Source organism: Spermophilus citellus (genome assembly GCF_964194105.1).
Source record: "Spermophilus citellus genome assembly, chromosome: 15".
NCBI lineage: Eukaryota > Metazoa > Chordata > Mammalia > Rodentia > Sciuridae > Spermophilus > Spermophilus citellus.
The window spans coordinates 84,059,709-84,080,465 of NC_138195.1; the positions used below are offsets into that span (position 1 = coordinate 84,059,709).

Consider the following 20,757-nt stretch of genomic DNA (forward strand, 5'->3'; position numbering starts at 1 on the left):
CTGAAATCATTTCTAACTGTTGGTTTCAAGATATCTTAGGTAAGCATTTTAGTTAGTGTTCTCCAAAGAAACAGAATCAAGGGGCAGGGGTGTAGTTCAGTGGTACAGTGCTCGCCCAGCATGAATGGGGACCTGGGTATGATTCCCAGAGAAGCAAAATCTGAAGAGGCAGTGAAGCTGCTATCTTCTCAGTCCAAGAAGCCAGAAACCTTGAAAGGAGAGAGAAGCCAATGTTGTAGATCCAGTCTGAGGCCGAAGTTCTGAAAAATCCCTGGAGAGTCACTGGTATAAGTCCACATTCAAAGGCTAAAAATCTGGAATCTATGTCCATGTATGACAGCAACAGAAAAGCATACCCCCTCAAAAAAGGTCAAGCAAGCACGAGCTAGCATTCCCTTCTGCTTTTTCCTTCCATCCACAGGATTATTGATGGTGCTGCCCACATTCAGGGATGTGCTTCCCAACTCAGTTTGCTGAGTCAAAAGCCTATTTTCTCTGGAAATGTACTTAAAGAGACTCAGAAGTGTACTTTGCCAATTTTCTAGGCATTCCCAAACCAAGTCAAGTTGGCAACCAAAATTATTCATTAGTAGGAATAAAAAAAAAGAATTGGGGGAACATATTGGTTAAGACATTTTCTTTCTTCTATCCTTTGTTCTTTCTCTTTCATTTTCCTTTTATATTACATCTCCCAATAGCCACACTGGGATCTCAGGTTCTGTTTCTCTCTACATCATCAATTTCATCCAGAAGCTCCTGTTATTCTGTTAAGTACCTATAAATGGCTCCCATTCAAAACCCCTGAGAATTCATATTTCTAAAGGAGTTCACAGTAGCTTGAAAATTGGCCAAATAGATATATAACTGGGTCAATCAGGTTAGAAACCTAATAAAAGACAACTAGAACTACAAAGTCTTGTTTGTGATATCAAGAAGAGTAAATGTCACCTGAATTGTTATCTGATACAGGAGCAACAAGCCTCATGGGACCATTAGTCATTTCAATGTGGCAAGAGTCACACGTGAAAAACAAACATTTTGGATATATTAGTTACATAAATTATTAAAATCAATTTCACTTATTCCTTATTACATTTTTAATAAGGCTTGCATTATATTGCCTTTGATCAGTACTGAGCAAGAAAGCAAAGGCCAGGAGGAGGGGGACTGGATTTTAGGAAGTACAGTAGCATGACCAGTCTACATTCTAGAACCACTGGTCTCACAGTGTGTGAAGGACAGACGTGGAGGCTCCAGAATGAGCTCTGTTTCTTACCAACTTTGTCCCTGGACATATCACTTAAACTCTCTGAGATTCTCTGTCTTCATAGGAAAAATAGCTAAATCTTTCACAGATTGGGAGACAGATAGATGCAAAAAAATAAAAAAGCATGACAACTGAATAATTAATGCTATAAATGTTAGGTATGCTTGCACAAGTTAAATAATGCATCTCAGTGGAGGGCTGGTCTAGACTTGCCAGATCTGGGTGAGCTAGACCCTCAAATTTGGCAACATGGTTGTTCTGGAAGGTGTGAGGCAATACCAACCTCTGTCATCACAGTATTTTTCTACTCAGGGAAGTTTGGGATCTTCATGAAAACATGTCCTCCTTCCCATGTAGAACCCTGGCAGTGGTTGAGCTAGATAAGGGGAGGACAGGACAAGCCCTGTGAAGGCTAAGTAAATGAGACCCAGTTTATTTAACGTGTGGTTATCTGGCCACACAGGTGTTCCGTGGCCTTTCTTTCCCTCCTCTGGAGGTCAGTATCACAATGTTGCCAGAATCAGAATATTACAAGTGAATATTTACACTATAGATAGAGCTATTTGATCAGGCACTTCCAAGCCTGGCATTATTATTTTTAAGTGTCTAGAGGCTCTGTGTCAAAGTTGAATGTGTGTTATGTAATGCTCTGGTGAATCTGGGATACAGGCAATTAATTTTCAGTGGGATCCCTAGGCTTTCTGTGATATGGGGTACTTGAGGAAGGAGCTTCTAAAGCTCCATTATCCTTTATAAGGCTGACCTTCAAGCCCACAATCCCAAAAACTGAAGAGCAAGTGCCAGAGACTGGTAGAAAGTAGGGTTTGGGTAGACACTCCAGTCCCTGCTGTTACTTGAGAACCTTCTACATATGCAGAACATCAAATTCAGCTGCTTCAACTTCATGTTAATTGTGTCTGGGCAACTAGACAACATGGGATAGATTTTTACTAAATCCTAGGGTATTATATGGCCTCTATTTCCTATGAAATAATGGTCCCCATCTGAAAAAGTGTACATGAAATTAAAATTCCACCACAATGGGGTGAAGAATCGGATAGTTTGCTCTTGTTATTGCTTGTTTTTTTGATTCTGTATTGCTTTTTTTTTAATTTGAAAATTGTCAAGCAATGGAATTTAAAAAAACAAGATGTTAAGGGAAAAAATCCTATGAAAGAATTAGTACTCTGCCTAAGTACCATCCAAATATCATGGTAAAATATATTGTCCAGGAATGGTTGTTTGGTACCAGAACTGCTGTGGAAGTCAAAGAAACTATATAATAAATAATCTATAATCATTATGATAATACTAACTGCTATGCCCCTACATTTCAGTGGTTTAAAATATAGGAATTTATTTCTTGCCCATATAAAATACAAAAGTGATGCTTATGACTGTTGAGTGGATTCCCTTCAAGAAGGGGACCCAGGCCCCTTCCATCTTGGGGTTCTGCCAGCTTCACACATGGTCTTCAGGGTTGTGGTGCTTCTCTGCCTCAAGACATCAAAGCATAAGCCACGGAGGACCATGTGTGGGATTTTAGGAATAGAACTGGAACTGGGGGGCCTCCATGCACTCCCATGACATCACCAGAAGTGGCCACGTGCCCCCATCTCCCTGCAAGGTGGGTGGGGGAGTAGAGTCTTGTTCTGCTCCCAGTAGGAAGCCGTCAGCAGTCTCTGCCTCAGACTACCTACACAGACACCCCCAGACAGCAGCACACAGAGGTCCGAATACAACAGCATGGCTGATAAAATTTCATGACTCACTGAGTTCAGCAGGACTGGATTGAGAGGAAGTCACTCATGTGCAGCTGACATGACCGACTGCTGCTCGTGTCCCATTCCCTTCCCAGCTTTTGTGGATGTAGAAAATTGAATCTTTCCCAAATGTTCTAAAATATGAACCTATTTCAGTTTACAGAATGACTCCCCATAGCCGCTAGTCTTTGTTTTACAATTTGGTATCTTTGGATTCTACTTTTAGAGCCTATACAAAATAAAGGTTCTCCTAATCATGGGTAAAATTTTTTACCATCTAAAATGCCAACTTATAAATACTGTGTGAATGATTTGATAATTTTCACAAAATATATATTACTTCATTATATGCCCAGAATGAACATTGGCTCCTATAGTATATGACTTTAGGATCATTATAGCATTATCATGAGTATGCATTATAGAGATGTAAAACTTCAGTTCTTAGAAGTTTTTGAAGGGTTTTTGTTTCTATCTTTTCCTCCTGATTGATTAAGAGACTTCAAGTTCCTTACTGTGAGATTGTGTAGAAAGAGTTAATTGTGGCAGTTATTGAAAAATATATTACTTTTCATATTTATTCCTGTCATGGTTTAGATCTGGAATGTTCCCAGAAGGCTCCTGTGTTAAAGGCTTGGTTCCCAATACAGCAATACTCAGAGATGGAGTTTGGGGAAGTGATTGGATCATGAAGTGATTTAATCCATTATTGGATTCAGAACTGAATGAACTCCTGGGAAGTGGTAGAAATTGTAGGAGGTGGGACCTAGCTGAAGGCAGTGGGTCCATGGGAGTGTCCCTTGGAGACTATGGCACCATCCTCCCTCTCCCCTGTCCCTTTCCCCACTACCATGGGGAGGGCAGCTGGGCTCCACCACACCCTGCCATCATGATATACTGCCTCACCATAGGCCCAAAGAAAAGAAGCTGGCCCATAGAAGGAAACCTATGAAATCATAAGCCAAATAATTCTTCCTTTAAGTGGTTTTCCTGAGGTATTTTGTGAAAGCAGTGAGAAGCTCACTAACGCAATTCCCTTTTTGTTTGTTCATTCATTCAACAAGGGAGTGTTGGTGACCTGCCATGAAACAAGCCCTGGGCTGGATGCTCAGTCACAAATACAGGGCCCAGGGAATTCCAGCCCCCTCAGTTTATGACCCACCAGTGATGGTGACAGGTCTCAAGTGAGGGAAGAACTAAGGGAGGGCTTCTCAGCTGGACCGGGAACCAATCAAAGGAGGGCTGGAGAGGCCTCCCTGAGCAGGGATCAAGGCTCACATAGAAAGAATTTCTCAGGAGTTTGAGAGGCTCCTGTCCATAGATTCCTTTCTTATGCCATCTGTTTTTATTTTAATATTTCCCTTGCCAAATATTCTTGAACTTTTTTTCATACACAAAAATGTCTACTGCTTTTTCTCTGAAATATTTACCTATGAATTTTGTCAGGGAAGTGAATTATTATTTGGCCATTTTTGACCGACAAAGGTGACAATTTCATACATCTTAATATAAATCTGTGACTCCCTAGGCTGAATGGTTCTGGTAGCCTAATATTATGGTGTTTCGTTCCAGTCTTTTTAAAATGCCATTTAAAGCAATCTACCACAAAGTAAAAAGTTCCAGTTTCAACCAGATCCTTCACGAGAGTGCCATGACAGTGATTCTGAGCACCGCCTCGCCACATCAGAAGAGAACTTTCCTACCTGCCACTTCCTCGTCTTCCCATGAGCACTGTGGAAACCACCTCCCCTGTCAATACAGGCTTATCTGCGATTAAAATTAGAAATATGACCTTGGAGCCTTCTCTCTTTTCATGCCACTTTTCCATGGCATGGCTCGAAAAGATAAGGCTGCCTATAAAAGGGCCTTTCGGTGTTGTCCAGCTGTCCGTGGAACCTGACGGATCTGCCATGGTGAGTGGGGCACGAGCTTCCCCGGCTGACTTATTAGACTTCTCCTGTTTTCTCCACAGACCTCAGTGATGTGGGGTAAGCCGACTTTCCAAGCCTCGCTAGGCCACACTCAACCTTGTTTTTGTCTTCATGCAGATGCTGCTGGTCTGGTCGCTGGCACTGCTGCTGGGAACAGTAGCAGGTAAGAAGAGGCGCTGGGCTGGACTTGAGAGTCCCACTGCTTAGTCTGCTCCAGAAGGCCTTGGGGCTGGATTCAAGCCACAAGGGGGGTCAGGAGGAAAACAGAGAGGTGCAGGATTGAGAGCTCAAGATCTAAGCAGGATTGCCAGGTAAAATCTACAATGCCCAGTTAATGCTGAATTTGAGATAAGCAAGAAATAATTCAAAGAGCAAATGGGTGACATATTTAGACAAAAAATTCCCTGTTTAACTGAAGCTCAAAGTTGGCTTGTAATTTTAATTTCTGAGTCTAGCAGCCCTAGCATAGAGTCAAAGGAAGGGTTTGAACCTTAGTTGAGTCACCTACAACTCCATGACCCTGAGCAAAATCCCAGGCCCCTCCATGCTTCACAGCCTTGTCTGTGAAGTGGGGAAATGACATCACCCGTCTCCTGGGCTGAGACTCTTAGGTAAGAGAAGTGGCTCATGGTGCCCAGCAACTGGCACATAAAAGATGTGGAGGGATGCAGCCCTGAGACAGCTACTACTCTTACTAGTGCTATTATGTGGCCCTCTCCCCAGAGCCCTCCTGGAGTTGTCCCTCTATGCAGGAGCATGCCAGCCCACAGTGTGTCAAATCCCACGTTTGATTGTTTCTGCCTACCTTCTTCATCACAGGAATCCACAATGGGGCTCAAATTTAGGTCAGAAACCTACATGCAAAGTCAAGGTGGAGATGTGGAGTTCTGGCCCTTGCATGAAACTTGAGCTCTCCACCCAAAGTGCAAAGCCACAGGGCTGCCCTGGGAGCCAGGAGCCTCAACACAGGCCCATCCCCACCACAGTTAGGACACAGGCCGCTCCATTCCTGGGCACCAGTGGCTAAGGATGACATCTGGGTGGAGAAGCTAAAGTGAGTCCCTGCTTGGGACTGAGCAGAGACACAGGACAGTGAGGGGGTCCCCTGGGGTACAGGGAGGAGCAACAGCTTTTCTGCCACAGAGGCATCGTCCTTTGAAGCTGCTTTGTGAGAGTATGAGTGAGAGGGTGCTTGGGAGAGTAAGGAAGGCGATCTGCCATGAAATGCAATTTGACACATATTTTGCCTGCGACGCCATTAAAGAGCATTCTGGTTAAACTAATATCCTTGAAACTCTTCTGGGTGATTTCAGGAAAAGAAGTCTGCTATGACAGACTCGGCTGCTTCAGTGATGACTCCCCATGGTCAGGAATCGTGGAAAGACCCCTGAAAGTATTGCCCTGGAGTCCAGCAGATGTCAACACCCGCTTCCTCCTGTACACTAACGAGAACCAAGACAACTATCAAGTAAAAATCCTCATGTTTTCAGTCCTTAGTTCCATCTGCTTTGTGTAATTAGTATACTGCACATCCCATGACCTGGGGGAACTAATCAGACAGTGGAGTTTGTATCTTTGTAGACTTTTAGGGTGATGAGTTTAAGTATTATTTCATGTAATTTGTTTATAAAAGATCAATTAACTTCATGTTAAGTTAATAATTAATTAAATTGTCCTAACTCTATAACACCATTTAAATATATAAATGTAGGAAAAATACATATTCAATACATATAAAAAACATAAAATATCCAATATTTTATACACACGTGCACGCGTGCGCGCACACACACACACACACACACACACACAGATAGTTCCCACCTACGATGGCTCAACTTAATAATTTTTTGAACTTACTATGGTGGAAAAGCAATATGCATTCAGTTGAAACCATCCTTTGAATTTTGAATCTTGATCCTTTCTTGTTTAGTGATACGCCAACAATACTCACTCACAAGTCAGATCACCAGTGTAAACAACTGATTCTCCACAAGGGCTGTTGCTAAGTTCTGATGTTTGGCAACTTAGGGGTTCTCAATGCGTTATCAACTTACAACACTTTCAACTTACGATAGATATTGGCGCATAATCCAAACATAATGGGGGGACATCTATACATAGATGTATCTCACAGTGTTGGATGGATAGATAGATCACAGATACACAGAGATCCACACACATAAGAAGGCTTAAATTGTGTGGAATTAGATCTGAATGACAAATAGCATAGCAGACATCTTAGCCCAAGTTCAACAACGGCAACAATACCACGATGCCTGGAAGATGGCAACTTGGGGAGGATTGTGGACAGCGTGGCTGTCATGGAGTGATCTATACCCATAAGAAACCCAAATCCCAGTTGTCTTCCCTTACCTATTGCCTCCCTCCACATCTGAATGGTTTCTTCCCCAAACAGCAAATCACTGCGGATTCATCAAGAATCCAGAGCTCCAATTTCAAAACAAATAGGAAAACCCGCTTCATTATTCACGGATTCATAGACAAGGGAGAAGAAAGCTGGCTGGCCAACATGTGCAAGGTGAGGCCTGGTGAACTCTAAGGGAAGCTTGTCTCAGGAGCAAGTAAGACACTGGCCCCAACCATAGAGGAAAAATGCTTGTTCCTACCACCCTGGAGGTTCCTGTGACCCCTACTGGGCCCGAGTTCCCAAGGGAGGTGCAGGAGGAGATGTGGGTGGAGGGGCCTGGGACCGTCTTTCCTTCATGGAAAAGCCTACTCCTTTACCTTCAATATATTTATATATTAAGGGGTCCTGCCTGTCTTCCACTCATGCAGTACATGTTTATTGAGCACCCACTATGTGCCAGGAACTAGTCTAGGCATTGAGCTAGTCTAGGCAATGTCCTCAGGGGGCTCTCTAGCAAGGGACAATGTAGTCTTATGTTATTTAGGATGTTCTAATGAGACAACCCATTGTACCACAACTGATAAATTTTGTCTAAATCAAATGTCTAAGCATCTGTTTCAGTAGAAATCCCAAGAATCCAGGTCCCATGATGGTCATGCCTCAAGTCTGGAACCAGTCTTAAACTTTAGGAGGGATTCTTTATACATTATAGACTAGGTGTTTTGTTCATAGCTTTGGGGTTAAAAGTGACATGACACTTTTCAGGTCAAGGTTGGATTTTTAACCCTGATCCTCAAATCTGTTAATTAGTTACCAATAATGATCCTGAATTACTAACTTATTTATTATATCTCTTCCTTCAGAAAATGTTCCAGGTGGAAAGTGTGAACTGCATCTGTGTGGACTGGAAGGGCGGCTCCCGGACCGGATACACCCAGGCCTCCCAGAACATCCGGATCGTGGGTGCAGAAGTGGCCTACTTTGTTGATTTCCTTCGGGTAACTGCCTTTGGTTACAAAAAAGTCCATGCACATTGCTCTCTGAATTCTCTTTCTAAAATAAAAGTATGATAATTTTGATGAAGACATTTCTCTACTAAGAAATTGCTTTGTGCTTAGTTAAACAAAAGACAGAAAAATCTAGATTGGGGTTTCATCAATAACTTAATTCAATAATCTGGTTTTTGTTTTTAATTAAGTGAACTAGGTGGATGGTATCTACTGAATTCTACCAGTACTTATTACAATTTTACCACTCATTACCAGGTTGAGAATGTTAACCTCAAGGTTAAACTAATTTTTTTTTTTTTTTGCTTTTGTTCATCTTTTTGGAGAGAAGCACAATGGTAACAAGCTAACCTGCCTGGGTAGCCAAAAATTTAGAAAATGTTAAACTTGAATGTGCTTAAATAGTTGTTTTCATTTTAGTTTCCTAATCTGAACACTTGATTCATCTTCTCTAGGATAATAATTTACCATATCCTTCAAGAATTTTTTCTTCATGGTAATAAAACAAAATACAGCTCTATATGCACTAGTTTAAAAATTAAATTGTTTTCCACTTTTCATTATATCTGTGAAAAAATAAACCCATAAGGGTCAATTGCTTTGAAGGAATCATATGTACCTTCTTAAAAATCAAGGTTTTGTAGACACTTATTGTGCTGACCAGGAATTCTGCCATACTTGGAAACATTTTGAAGAGGTTTTCTTTCCAACAGACTCAATTAGGATACTCGCCTTCCAATGTCCATGTCATTGGCCACAGTCTGGGTTCCCATGCTGCTGGGGAGGCTGGAAGAAGGACCAATGGGGCCATTGGACGAATCACAGGTTGGTCACAACAGCAAAACTGCAAAATTAGATTTTATGTACCTCTATAAGGTTCAAAAGAAAGTACAGGAGGAGGATTTGGTGCAGCCTGCTTAGTACCTTGTTTGAATAGGCCTCATGATCAGAAATTAGGATGTTCTTTGACCCAAGGCTTCTTATTGCTGTCAGTCATTTGTGTTCAGTACACTATTTACCATTTAAATATTTTATAGGTGACTAACATGTGAGTTAAGAACATTCAGAAACATTGTTTTTATCTATTTCCCATTTTTAGGTATTCACAAAAATATATCATGAATAATTGCCATAAATAATAGAATAAATGAAATTTAATCCACAGAGCTCAAATGTGTATAATTAATTGTATTTTACTTCGATGGCAGTAATTAATAAGCCCAAACTTCATCAACCACTATCCCAGAGTTGGGGGAACTGGGGCAGAAGATCAGGCTCCCCTGGGCTGCCAGTTCTGGTGCTGCTAACACTTTTCAAATACTATTTTGAAAACCTGAGACTGGCTGCATTTGGCCAGTGGGTCACATATTGGATACCCAGGTCCTAAAACAACTCTGATGTGACTATTTCAAAATTCCCCAAGAAAAGACCACTTTCTTCTTCCTCTCCCAACTTCTGTGTTGACCAGATGATTCTTTCTTTAATACTGTAGTAAGTTGGTTGCATTGGGTTGATGGGGACATTTGGAATTTCTATCTTTAATTTTCTGAAAAGATGTTCTTCCAGAACATTCTTTCCCATCATTTGTAAATGTTTACCACAACTTACTCAGCCAGGCACTGTGCAAAAGCAGACTACGGACTCCATGACCTGGAAAGTCAAGATCCTTGCCCTGTGGGAGATACAGTCAGCCTGGACAGCATTTAGTTCTGTGTCTCTCCCAGGTCTGCCTCTTTTATGGTAACTGTGCTAGTGACTAAGATTCTCCTAGGGACTAAGCACCCATAAGTAATGGCAAAGTTTAAGTCTGGGGAAAATTCTCATTCAGGCAAATAACAAACTAGAAATATATAATCCCTTCAGAAAATGATAAGGTAGAAAAGAACTCGAAACTCACCATTATAGCCAATACTTGCACTCAGGTCTGTAACTGATGAAGCAAGGTGAACCCTGACATAATTAATGACAAATCCTATTTGCTTTAGGATTGGATCCAGCTGAACCTTGCTTTGAGGGTACACCTGAACTTGTCCGATTAGACCCCAGTGATGCTCAGTTTGTGGATGCAATTCACACTGATGGTGCCCCAATAGTCCCTAACTTAGGTAAGTTCTACAACTTGTTCTTCTAGAACATTTTAAGTCTACACATCAAAGTGTTTTCTAGTGTCTTGAGTCTATATAGTAATGTAAACATTGCCTTATTTTAAAAATTCTCCAGGGTTTGGAATGAGCCAAACTGTGGGTCACCTAGATTTCTTTCCAAATGGAGGAATAGAAATGCCTGGATGTCAGAAGAATATTCTCTCTCAGATTGTTGACATAGATGGAATTTGGGAAGGTAATATCATAGTATCTACAAGGGGATTTTCACTGGGGAAAGTTTTCATTTTGTTTTGCTTTGACATTGAACAGGTGTCACATTTTACATGACAAAGGGCTTTGAACTGCATCTCCAAGTTAGAGGATCCCATTTGGACAAGTGGGCATGATGAGACTGTGGGAAAGAAAGTACATTTGCAGTCAAATTTGAAAGGATCTAATTCAGAGAATACTAAGTGGCATTGATAGCCATGTGGACTAATCTTCCTTCTCAAGTTATTTTTCCATTTCACTTAACAATGGCATTAATTATTGTAACCTAAAACAGTACTTAACTTCTGATTGCTTCACAAATCATAAATATACTACATAAAGACTTTGTACTGTGATCTCCATGGGTTCGCACTAATTAATGAAATCTACTCAATAACTATATTCTGATCATGATGATAAATTATAAAAGTAAAATCTGTCACTGATGTGTAATCACGTCTGATTTCACAGGAACTCGTGACTTTGCAGCATGTAATCACCTAAGAAGCTACAAGTATTATACTGATAGTATTGTCAACCCCACTGGCTTTGCTGCATTCTCTTGTGCCTCTTATAGTGTTTTCTCTGCAGTAAGTAGACTCTATCTTCTGTTTGAATTTTATTTATTTTTTAAATTTTATTTATTTTTATTGATGCTAGGGATTAAACCCAAGGCCTCGCACACGCTAAACATGCACTGGATCACTGAGCTATATTCTAAGCCCCACCATCTGAATTTTGTGACTATCACTTTTCATGAGTGATGTAGTTCACCAGTTGAACTTCTTTCAAAGGGCCAGAGGGAATAACTTTGGGGTCCACTGGTGCTAGGTCTCTTGGTACCTTTGGACTCTAGGTCATATCCGTCTGCCTTATTGATGGTCAGCATTTAGAGATGCAGTCTCTGACTTGTCTACTTTTTTTGGTTTGGGCAATGCCATTAAAGAACTTTGGCTATTTCTTCATGACTAGTTCAGTTGCCCACTAATGTAATGGATGCTAGCCCTGAGACTCTGCCATGTCTGTCATCTGGTCCACCAATTCAGGAGTCTGTCATGTGCCTTTTCTGTGGAGTAGCTTTCCCCTCCAGAGTGGGAATATGGACGTTTGTCTCCCATAGTCTGTCTTCCCTCTTTTTCCCTTTTACTAGAATAGAAAGAGATATTTTCTTACAAAAAAAAAGCCTTCTCCAGACAGAGGCTAACTGGAACATTTTTCTCCAAATTGGGAGAATTCTGAGATTTGAATCCTTTGGTTCTTGATATGCTACATGGAAGGGAATTAAGAAAAGGCTGACTTTTGAGCATATTGTTCTGCTAATGGTCCCGTTTTTTGCATATCAGAAACTGATTACCACCTCCTGTTCTTTCTTATGCAATTTTTCCAGAATAAATTTTAATGACTAAGCAGGAAGTAACTGGGGCCATTTAAAGAGACAGAAGAGAAAAAGAAACACATACACACACACACACACACACACACACACACACACACACACACACATTCTCCCATTATGCAATTTTTATACTATTGTGTTATCTAACAGTGAAATTGCTGGTTTATCCTTGTGAATCATCAGATGCCCTGCTAACCTTTGCTGAGACACTATTAAAATCCCTTTTACCATTAGAAAAGAATTTGTTTTAGAATATTTTAATTGTAACATATTGGAAAAGATGGTGCACCATTAAAAGAAAAAGCATTCTCATTCATCATTTGTTTTCACTAGAACAAGTGCTTCCCCTGTCCAAGTGGAGGATGCCCACAGATGGGTCATTATGCTGATAGATATTCTGGAAAAACAAATGGAGTGGGCCAGAAATTTTATCTGAACACTGGGGATAAGAGTAATTTCTCACGTAAGTTTCTATATTATTTACATTAGATTCTCAGTGCTATATATTTTATCCTGTCTACTGATAATGGGTAAAATTGTTTTTCCATTCAAAAACTATGAATACCTCTCCCCAGTGCAGAAAAATGTACAGTGCTGTGCTCCAGGTAATGATGACTGATTTGGGTAGAGTGTGGGGCCTCAACTAGTAATGACCCCAGACATAAATTTCTTCACAATTGATTCTGGCTGAATTCAGAAGTCTTCCTATGTTCCACTCTTTTTTATTCGATCATAAGTTCATTCAGCAGAACTGTGAGGTTTTGTACAAGCATAAAAGTAATTCTAGAGAAAGATGGCAGGGGTGGTGGGGTGGAAAGTAGTTGACAGATTCAAGAGATGTTTAGGATCATAAACTCTAGGGAGGATGGGAAGTGGAGGGTGTGGCAATGGTGAGGCTTGAGGACAGACTCTAGGACAGACTTAGATAGCAGTGAATAGGGTTAAGAATATTGTAAAAATAAAGACAAATGTTATCCCATCCCCAGTGTGTCCCATGTTAGGCTAAAAGGGCAACATCTGTTAGTTTGCTTTTGACTAGTATCAAGGGAACTGTCTTTTGGTTGCCTAAATTGGTTCATTTCCAAAGGCAAGAGGAAGTTGAAGTATAGAATTTTTAAAATAAATTCAAACCATTTAGACAAAAGTATGGCAATACTCTAAAATTTGGTGATCAAAGAGAATTTTAAAAAACTTATGAAAATGTCCACTCTACTACTTTTCCACAACCTTTTAATATAAAGTTCTTAGAATATTAAAGAACACATTGTCAGATTGAAAAATTCTTTAAGCAAATTGTACTCCTTAGTCTCTTGGCTTGAAAATATATTTATTAACTTTGGAAATTCCTAACTAACCAATAACTATTCCCTGAACACTGAGATAAAGGAATGACTATGACTGTTTCATTTGAAGAATTACCACCAACATCATGTATAAGTTTTTTAACGTTCTGCAGTAGTGAAATGGAAATTAACCCATTATCAGTGTCTCTTTTTTATAAGCTAACATTTGGTAATTTAACCTCCTATGCAGGTTGGAGGTACAAGGTGTCTGTCACACTGTCTGGGCAGAAGGTTACAGGACATATACTGGTTTCTCTGTTTGGAAATGCAGGAAACTCTAAGCAGTATGAAATTTACAAGTGAGTAAAAATATCACCCTAAGCTTGAATGTTGAAATACTGTGCCTGTGTAATGTATGTCAACAACAGAAGAGTTTATTTATTCTTTACTGTATCGGAATAGAGTGCTGTCACCTGTAATAAGAAGAAAGATATTCTTTCACATTTGCACCTTAATACGTTTCAGAATTCTAGTTCTGAATTTTCCCCATTTTTTTCCTAAGAAAATCATCAAAGTTTACTATGATGCCTAGCACTAGATTTTATAATCAATAAATAACTATTTCCCACAAAACAGTGGGGAGAAGATTGATACAATGATGCCATCATTTGTTGAATCATGGGAGGGATGGCATTGTGACTAAAAGATGTTATAAGTTATTAAAACAAAGATGTGACTCAAAGTCTCTGAGTTACTGATTATAAAACCTACCACGGATTAAACACTATATATGTGAACTTATTTTATATATTAGAATGACCATTGCCTATCGATCATTTTTTGCTAGAGTCAATTTATAAACTGGTTTTAAAAATATATATGTACATATATATTTATATATATGATTATTTTATGTATATGCTATACATTTTTGTCAATTTCTTCATTCCCAGGGGCTCTCTTCAACCAGGCTATACTCATTCCAATGAGTTTGACTCTGATGTGGATGTTGGGGACTTGCAGAGGGTCAAATTTATTTGGTATAACAATGTGATTAACCCATCACTACCCAGAGTGGGAGCATCTAGCATCACGGTGGAAAGAAACGATGGAAGAGTGTAAGTAATAAAAATCCAAAGGGCTGAGAAGGATCAAGTAGTGATTACAATTCTATCCCCACTAAAATTCTCCTTTAAGTTAAACTTCCTACAGTGGTTCACCTGTACCCCAGCCACACCTGCTTTCTAATACCTTCTGTGTCTTTAGGAGACAGTGCAACTTTGATAGGTTTGTAGTCAGAGTCGTGTTATCTGATACAAATTAAGTATTAGAATGGGAAGCTGGCTTCACCATCCTGAGGAACGTTTCATTGGGCAGATGAACCTTTTGCTGTATATGTCATCAATGTCTGTGTCTCCCCCAAACTTCATGGGTTCACCAAATTGTTGCTTAACTCATTTAATTTATCAGGGAACTGAAATAGGCTGTTCCATATCACTGAACTTAATGAAGACAATGTTCCATAGGTCAATCCTTGATTCTAAGTAAGGTGTTTCTGAGCTGAAGGGTGTTTACCAAGCTCAACTACCAGAAAAGGTGAACTGATGATCGTCATAGTAACGGCAACCTCAGCTATTTTTGAGCGTTAAGCCAAACCCAAAGGCGGAGCTGGGGCTTCTTTTGTCAGGCCATTGTCCTCATAAAGACCCCACACCCACCTTCACAAATGAAGCCACCAAGAATTCAGACAAGATACAAAACAACAGTTTTCAAGGCACTGATCTTCAAGCAAAAAAGGACAGTGATGGCCTTGCAGACAAAAAAACAGACCAGGAGGAGCCTTAAACCTGCTCCAGCTTGTGGCCTGAGTCTCCAGGATGTGGCATGGGTGGGAGGAATGCAGGCAGAATCCAGTTGAAGAGATCATCTCTAAGTTGAAGAGATGGAGCCAAGAACCTGAGAATCTAAGGAACCAGATATCGTGGCACAGCCTACCAGACAGTAGAGACTTTGAGAGGGAGAATTCAGAGCTCTGGAAACACCCCTTAAATATTCAGCACAGTACCAGTCAGTGCATGGCTGTGAGCAAACTAGGCAGGGTCAGGAAACAGGCACTTGAAGGATTGGAGAGAACAGTGCCCAGACTGGTAACCGTGCTTATTTCCACTTATAATTCAAGAGACATTGGGTAGAAGGTTTAGGACAGTCTTCTCTCCAATAGGAAATTATTCATCTAGGTTTTGCAAGACTTGAAATGATCCAATTATTCCCAGACACTATATATGAATTGGTATAATACTACTTGGAAGTAAAATATTACAAGTTAAAAATATATGCCGTCAATTCTAGAGCATTTGCTAAAATGATAAAGAACTACAGTGAACAAACCAACAAAGGGACAAAATGAAATAAAAAATAATCTAAAAGAGGGAATAAAAAAGCAAAAGAGAACCAGGGAGACAAATAGAAAGCAAATGGAAGGGCAATGGACTTAGACCTAGCCATGTCAATAATTATATTAAACGAAAATAGACTAAATACTACAATTAGAAGACAGAGAATTTATGCTGGATTTAAAAAAAAATCAACTGTACTATGCCTACATGAAATGCACTTTAAATATAAAATCACAAGTAGATTCTACAAGATGCAAGGTCCAAAAAGAGCGCTCCATTGATTGAAAAAATGTAAATTAAAACCATAATGAGGTACCATCATAAACCTATTTAAACGATTCAAATTTTAAAAGATGGATAATATCAAGCAGTGTTGAGGATAAAAACAATCTTTAATTCATGCACTGCTGATGGTAACATACAATGATGAAGTCACTTTGGAAAGCAGTTTACCAGTTTCTTAAAGAGCCAAACATACGCCTAACTACAATTCAACCATATGGCTCTTGGGTACAACACTTTCTCCCATTCTAGTTTTTCTTTGGGTGGTTTCATAGTCTGAAAATGTTAAATGGAAAATGAGCCCTACCAGTCCTTTGGGATGTGATTAACAGCTTCACTGTATGCTATTTGCATAACCACATTACAAGATTGGAAAGGTGGTTCAGTCCTTCACAGGAGAGGTCTCTCTCAGTCAATGTCTGGCCTTGGGCACCAGGCATGCCCCCTCTCAGACTGCGTTGGGTTTAGTGGGGGGGGGGAGAAGTGGCTGTCCTCATGCTCAGCCCCCCAGCCTGTGCCAGGAAGACATGACCTCTTGCTGTTTTCTCTCCACAGGTTCAAATTCTGCAGTGCAGAGACTGTGAGGGAGGATGCTCTGCTCACCCTCACCGCGTGTTAGAAGGCAGCTGACATGTGTCACTCCATCTTACTGCTAATAAATCTAGTAGTGAAGCAATATACTCTGTCTTCTGACATCAATGTCCGTGTGTCCAGTGAAACCTTTGGATATTGTGATTAAAATCCAAATTGGCAATTAGTCTGAAGAACCACTAATGACTGTTGAATGTTGCTATATTCTGTGGGGCATTGGAGCTTAGGAATATTGTTTACACAACACTGTCATCATGTCCATTATTAATATTACTGATGTCATTCTGATCACTGTAGACAGATTTCCAGGCCCAAAGTGAACCCTCAAATTAGGCCCATGTGGAAAGTATCACCTTTGCCTCTGTGTCCATCATCTTTAAGTTCTGTGTCTCCTCCTCATCAGACATGTCAGGACTGATGACATGAGGAGATGAGTATGGGACACATCTGAGGCTTCTTGACTGGTCTCCCTGTTCCCCGTGGGTCTCCCCAGACCCTTTGCCTCTCTTCAGTCTATATAATCTTCCTAAAGCACAAATAAAAGCTTCCCCCAGTGATTCCCAGGGAAGAATCCACATTTTTTAGTGAGTCTTGCAAGGTTGCCCTTGGTCTGACTGTCACACAGGACTCTAGTCTCATCTCAGAACATTCCTTCAGGAACTCCATATTCCAGCCTTGTCCCCAAATAGGGCTTTGATCTCAGATGCTTCTGGACATTTGTAAAAACTCTTTCTCTTTCTAGAATTTTCTTTCGTGTCTTTCCATCTGTTTAACTCCTACTTGTTGTTAAACCTATGTGTAGATATCATTTTGTCCAGGAAGACTTTCTTCATCTCCATTAGTCACAACCTGTAGATTAAATTAAGTTCTTACTCTCCGCTTTCCCACTGCACCTAGAATCTTCCCCTTCTCAATGCTTGTATATACATATTGTAATTACAGATTCTCTTCTCTGTTTATCCCATTCTTAAACTCTTTAAAGGGGTTACATTGGTAAACATCACATTAATGGAATCCACTAATGTCAGGTTTTTAAAATTAGGCTATGTCCAAAAAATAAAATCCTATAAGAGAAAAGGATACCTGTGCTAGGTCTTACAAGATAGGTAGGGAGTTGACACAGAGGCAAAGGCACTCCAGAGAGAGGGAACAAGATAGGCAAAGACACGGCGGTATGAAAATATGAGAAATTGAAAAGGCCTTTCATTCCATGTTTTACCAAAATACATTCAGGTTGAGCATGAAGAGCCATCAGTCTGAGTCAAATAGGATGCTTTCTCTTTCACAAACCAAAGCACCAACCCACACTAGCTTCAACAACAAAGAAATGTATTGGCTCATGCAACTGGAAAGTCCAGAAGTCGGAATGTTTTTTATTGATGCAGCAGCCCAATGACCTCTTTCTCTTTCCATGCTCTTCTATGTCTGGTGATGCTTTTATATCAAGGCTGGTTACCTCCCACTTAGAGGGAGCTAGTAAGAGAGAAAGTGCATCTCCTTTTCCATCTTCCCTGATAAAACTCCTAAAATACCCTCTGATTGGCCTGTTATGAGTAAAGTGGAACATGCTGATTGCAAGTCAATAAGGGCCCACACCTGGGCATAGGAGGAGGTCAGCATGCTCAGTGCCTGGACCAGGTGAAGGAGAAATGGATGCCTACATGAGAAGGAGTTGTCCTCCTGGTCCTCCTTATGGTGGGAAAGATGGAGCTCCATTGGCTGAAAGAGGGAATGTTTTGAGAGAAATGAGTTTGGAAGGAAAGTCACATGGTTAGTTTTAGTCATGTCACAGTTGAGGTGTTCATCATCTTCCAATGGGCCACAGCAAGTGGGCAGATTCGTACATGAACACAGATTCAAGGATAGAGGCCTGGGTGAGGCATGTAAACTTTGGCATCTTCAGTGTACAGATGGCATTTTTTAAATCCCTGTGTTTCTCTGCAAAGAGTTTGTGACAATGCTAAATACATGTGAGTGCTCTAGTACTTAACAAATATTTACAATTATAGTTGCTTGAGTACCTCATTATAATGATGAATTTGAATAAAAAAATCAGTGATTAATAATGTTACCTGCAGATTTACGTGAGTAGAAGATGGAAAAAGGAATCTAAAATAATTTAATTTAAAATACATCCATTAAAAATACCCTTGTTGGGCTGGGGATGTGGCTCAAGCGGTAGCGCGCTCGCCTGGCATGCGTGCGGCCCGGGTTCGATCCTCAGCACCACATACCAACAAAGATGTTGTGTCCGCCGAGAACTAAAAAAAAATATTAAAAATTCTCTCTCTCTCTCTCTCTCTCTCTCTCTCTCTCTCTCTCTCTCTCTCTCTCTCCCCCCCTCTCTCTTTAAAAAATAAATACCCTTGTTAAGAAGTATAATCATTTTCATCATAATGAAGTGTTTGCATGTGGCTTTACTTATCTTAAATGAAATTTTTATTCAAGTTGTTTACCTATTTCTGTACATAATACACTTTTTTTAAAAATTCTATTTTAAAGCCCTAAATCAAGTTTTTAAAACTTCTCTTAATATAGGAACTCTATGTCAATTTGAAAAGAAGGACAAGTCCATATTTAAATGATATACTTTCAGTATGTAATATCCATAATGTTTCTTACTGCACCATATTTCTTTTCTCTAAGATTAGGTGTAAAGAACCAATGGAATTAGACTCTATGGTTCAGGCTACTTCTGTAAGAGGGGACTTTTGGAAGGAAACTGGCTGCCAACTCCATGTTTTTGTTTTTTCCAACACTTACATTGTGCTTAAAGCATTCCAGGCACTATTCTAAGTGCTTCATACACATTTACTCACTTAATTCTGACTATACCCTCTTATCTAGCTACTTTTATTGTTCCCATTTTCAGATGAAGCAACTGAAACACAAAAAGGTTACATAACTTGCTTCAGGTCCCAGGCTACTAAGTGCTGGATCTAGGTTTTCCCTTCCAACAGCACTTTAGCAATCAAATTTTTCCTCTCTTCCTTTTGCTTTTTGTTTTTATTTCTTTAAGACATGGTCTCACTGTGCTGCCTAGGCTGACCTCAGACTCTGGGGCTCAAGTGATCCTCCTGATACCAATGCTAGAAATAAGGAACAGGTTCTTGAAGATTAAATACTTGAGAAACACTGAGGCAAGCGTAGAAAACAAGTTTTATTTAAAAAGAGACAGAGGACAGAGGTAGCAGACTTCTCTGGAAGGAAGGGGGCCCAAGTCTGCGTGCCCATGGAAGTGGGTGTGTCTTGCTTTTCTAAAGACCCCAAAACACCCCTCACCTTCTGTTTCCTCCCCATGTGTCTGTGTGTCTAAGGGCAGGAAGGACCAGCACAGGGGGTAATCCTTAGCAACTCCAGGGAAGCGTGATCAGAGGTTAGCTGTTAGCAACCCATTGCCCCTGGTCTGGTCAACCCCATCATCCATTACCTACACTGACTGCCAGACCTTTGGCCCTTGCCTCAGTTTGTTGAGGAATGTGACATTTCCTGTACCCTCAGGCCAGGCAGTGCTTCAGGAAGATTGCTTTTTGGCAAAGAAACCGTATGGAGAGTCAGAACAATGGGCTCATTTATAGAATTATTCTCTTAACCTTGTGTTCCCACCATCCTCCTCTATTAGTCTCCTTACACTCCCACCTCTCAGGTCGCTGGGACTATAGGTGCCCAGCACCACACCCACCTTCCAGGGCTTACTTTTGATCTACCGCACTACTCCGCAGCCTTCCGGCAGCCTTTCTATTCCTGACCCAGGATGCTTGAATTCAGCCTTGTTTCATGTAACAAGTCTATGCAAAGTTACTTTCTTTTCTCCCCAAACTCCCATAGCACTTACATAAATACGTATACATGTACATACATACATGACACACACTCAATACCCAAAGGATAGCTGGGAGAAATATGAAAGTGGACTTCTCAAATGCTAGCAAATAAATAATTAACATTTTTGCCCATTATTTATATAGCATAAAAAGAAAAATATGACAACAATTTAAATACCTAAATAGCTTCTATTTGCTATTCTTGAATAATATCTTATTACTTGAAATAAGAGTTCCAATGAATTGAAGAGGGGGTTTGACTTTGTAAACAGAAACAGGCCAAAAGAAAAAA

At 40.2% G+C, this 20,757-nt stretch overlaps 1 protein-coding gene across 1 annotated transcript; it reads left to right on the plus strand.

Moving 5' to 3' along the window:
- Nucleotides 1–5,078: 5,078 nt before the first annotated feature.
- Nucleotides 5,079–16,700, plus strand: LOC308633921 (pancreatic triacylglycerol lipase; the record flags this gene model as incomplete). The annotated part of the gene is made up of 12 exons (XM_081267302.1): nt 5,079–5,124; nt 6,275–6,429; nt 7,381–7,503; nt 8,196–8,330; nt 9,053–9,164; nt 10,325–10,444; nt 10,560–10,679; nt 11,165–11,283; nt 12,423–12,552; nt 13,623–13,731; nt 14,326–14,490; nt 16,606–16,700. The coding sequence occupies 12 exons, from the start codon at nt 5,079–5,081 to the stop codon at nt 16,667–16,669; spliced, it is 1,398 nt and encodes a 465-aa protein (XP_081123428.1). The 3' UTR covers nt 16,670–16,700.
- Between the last annotated feature and the right edge of the window lie 4,057 nt (nt 16,701–20,757).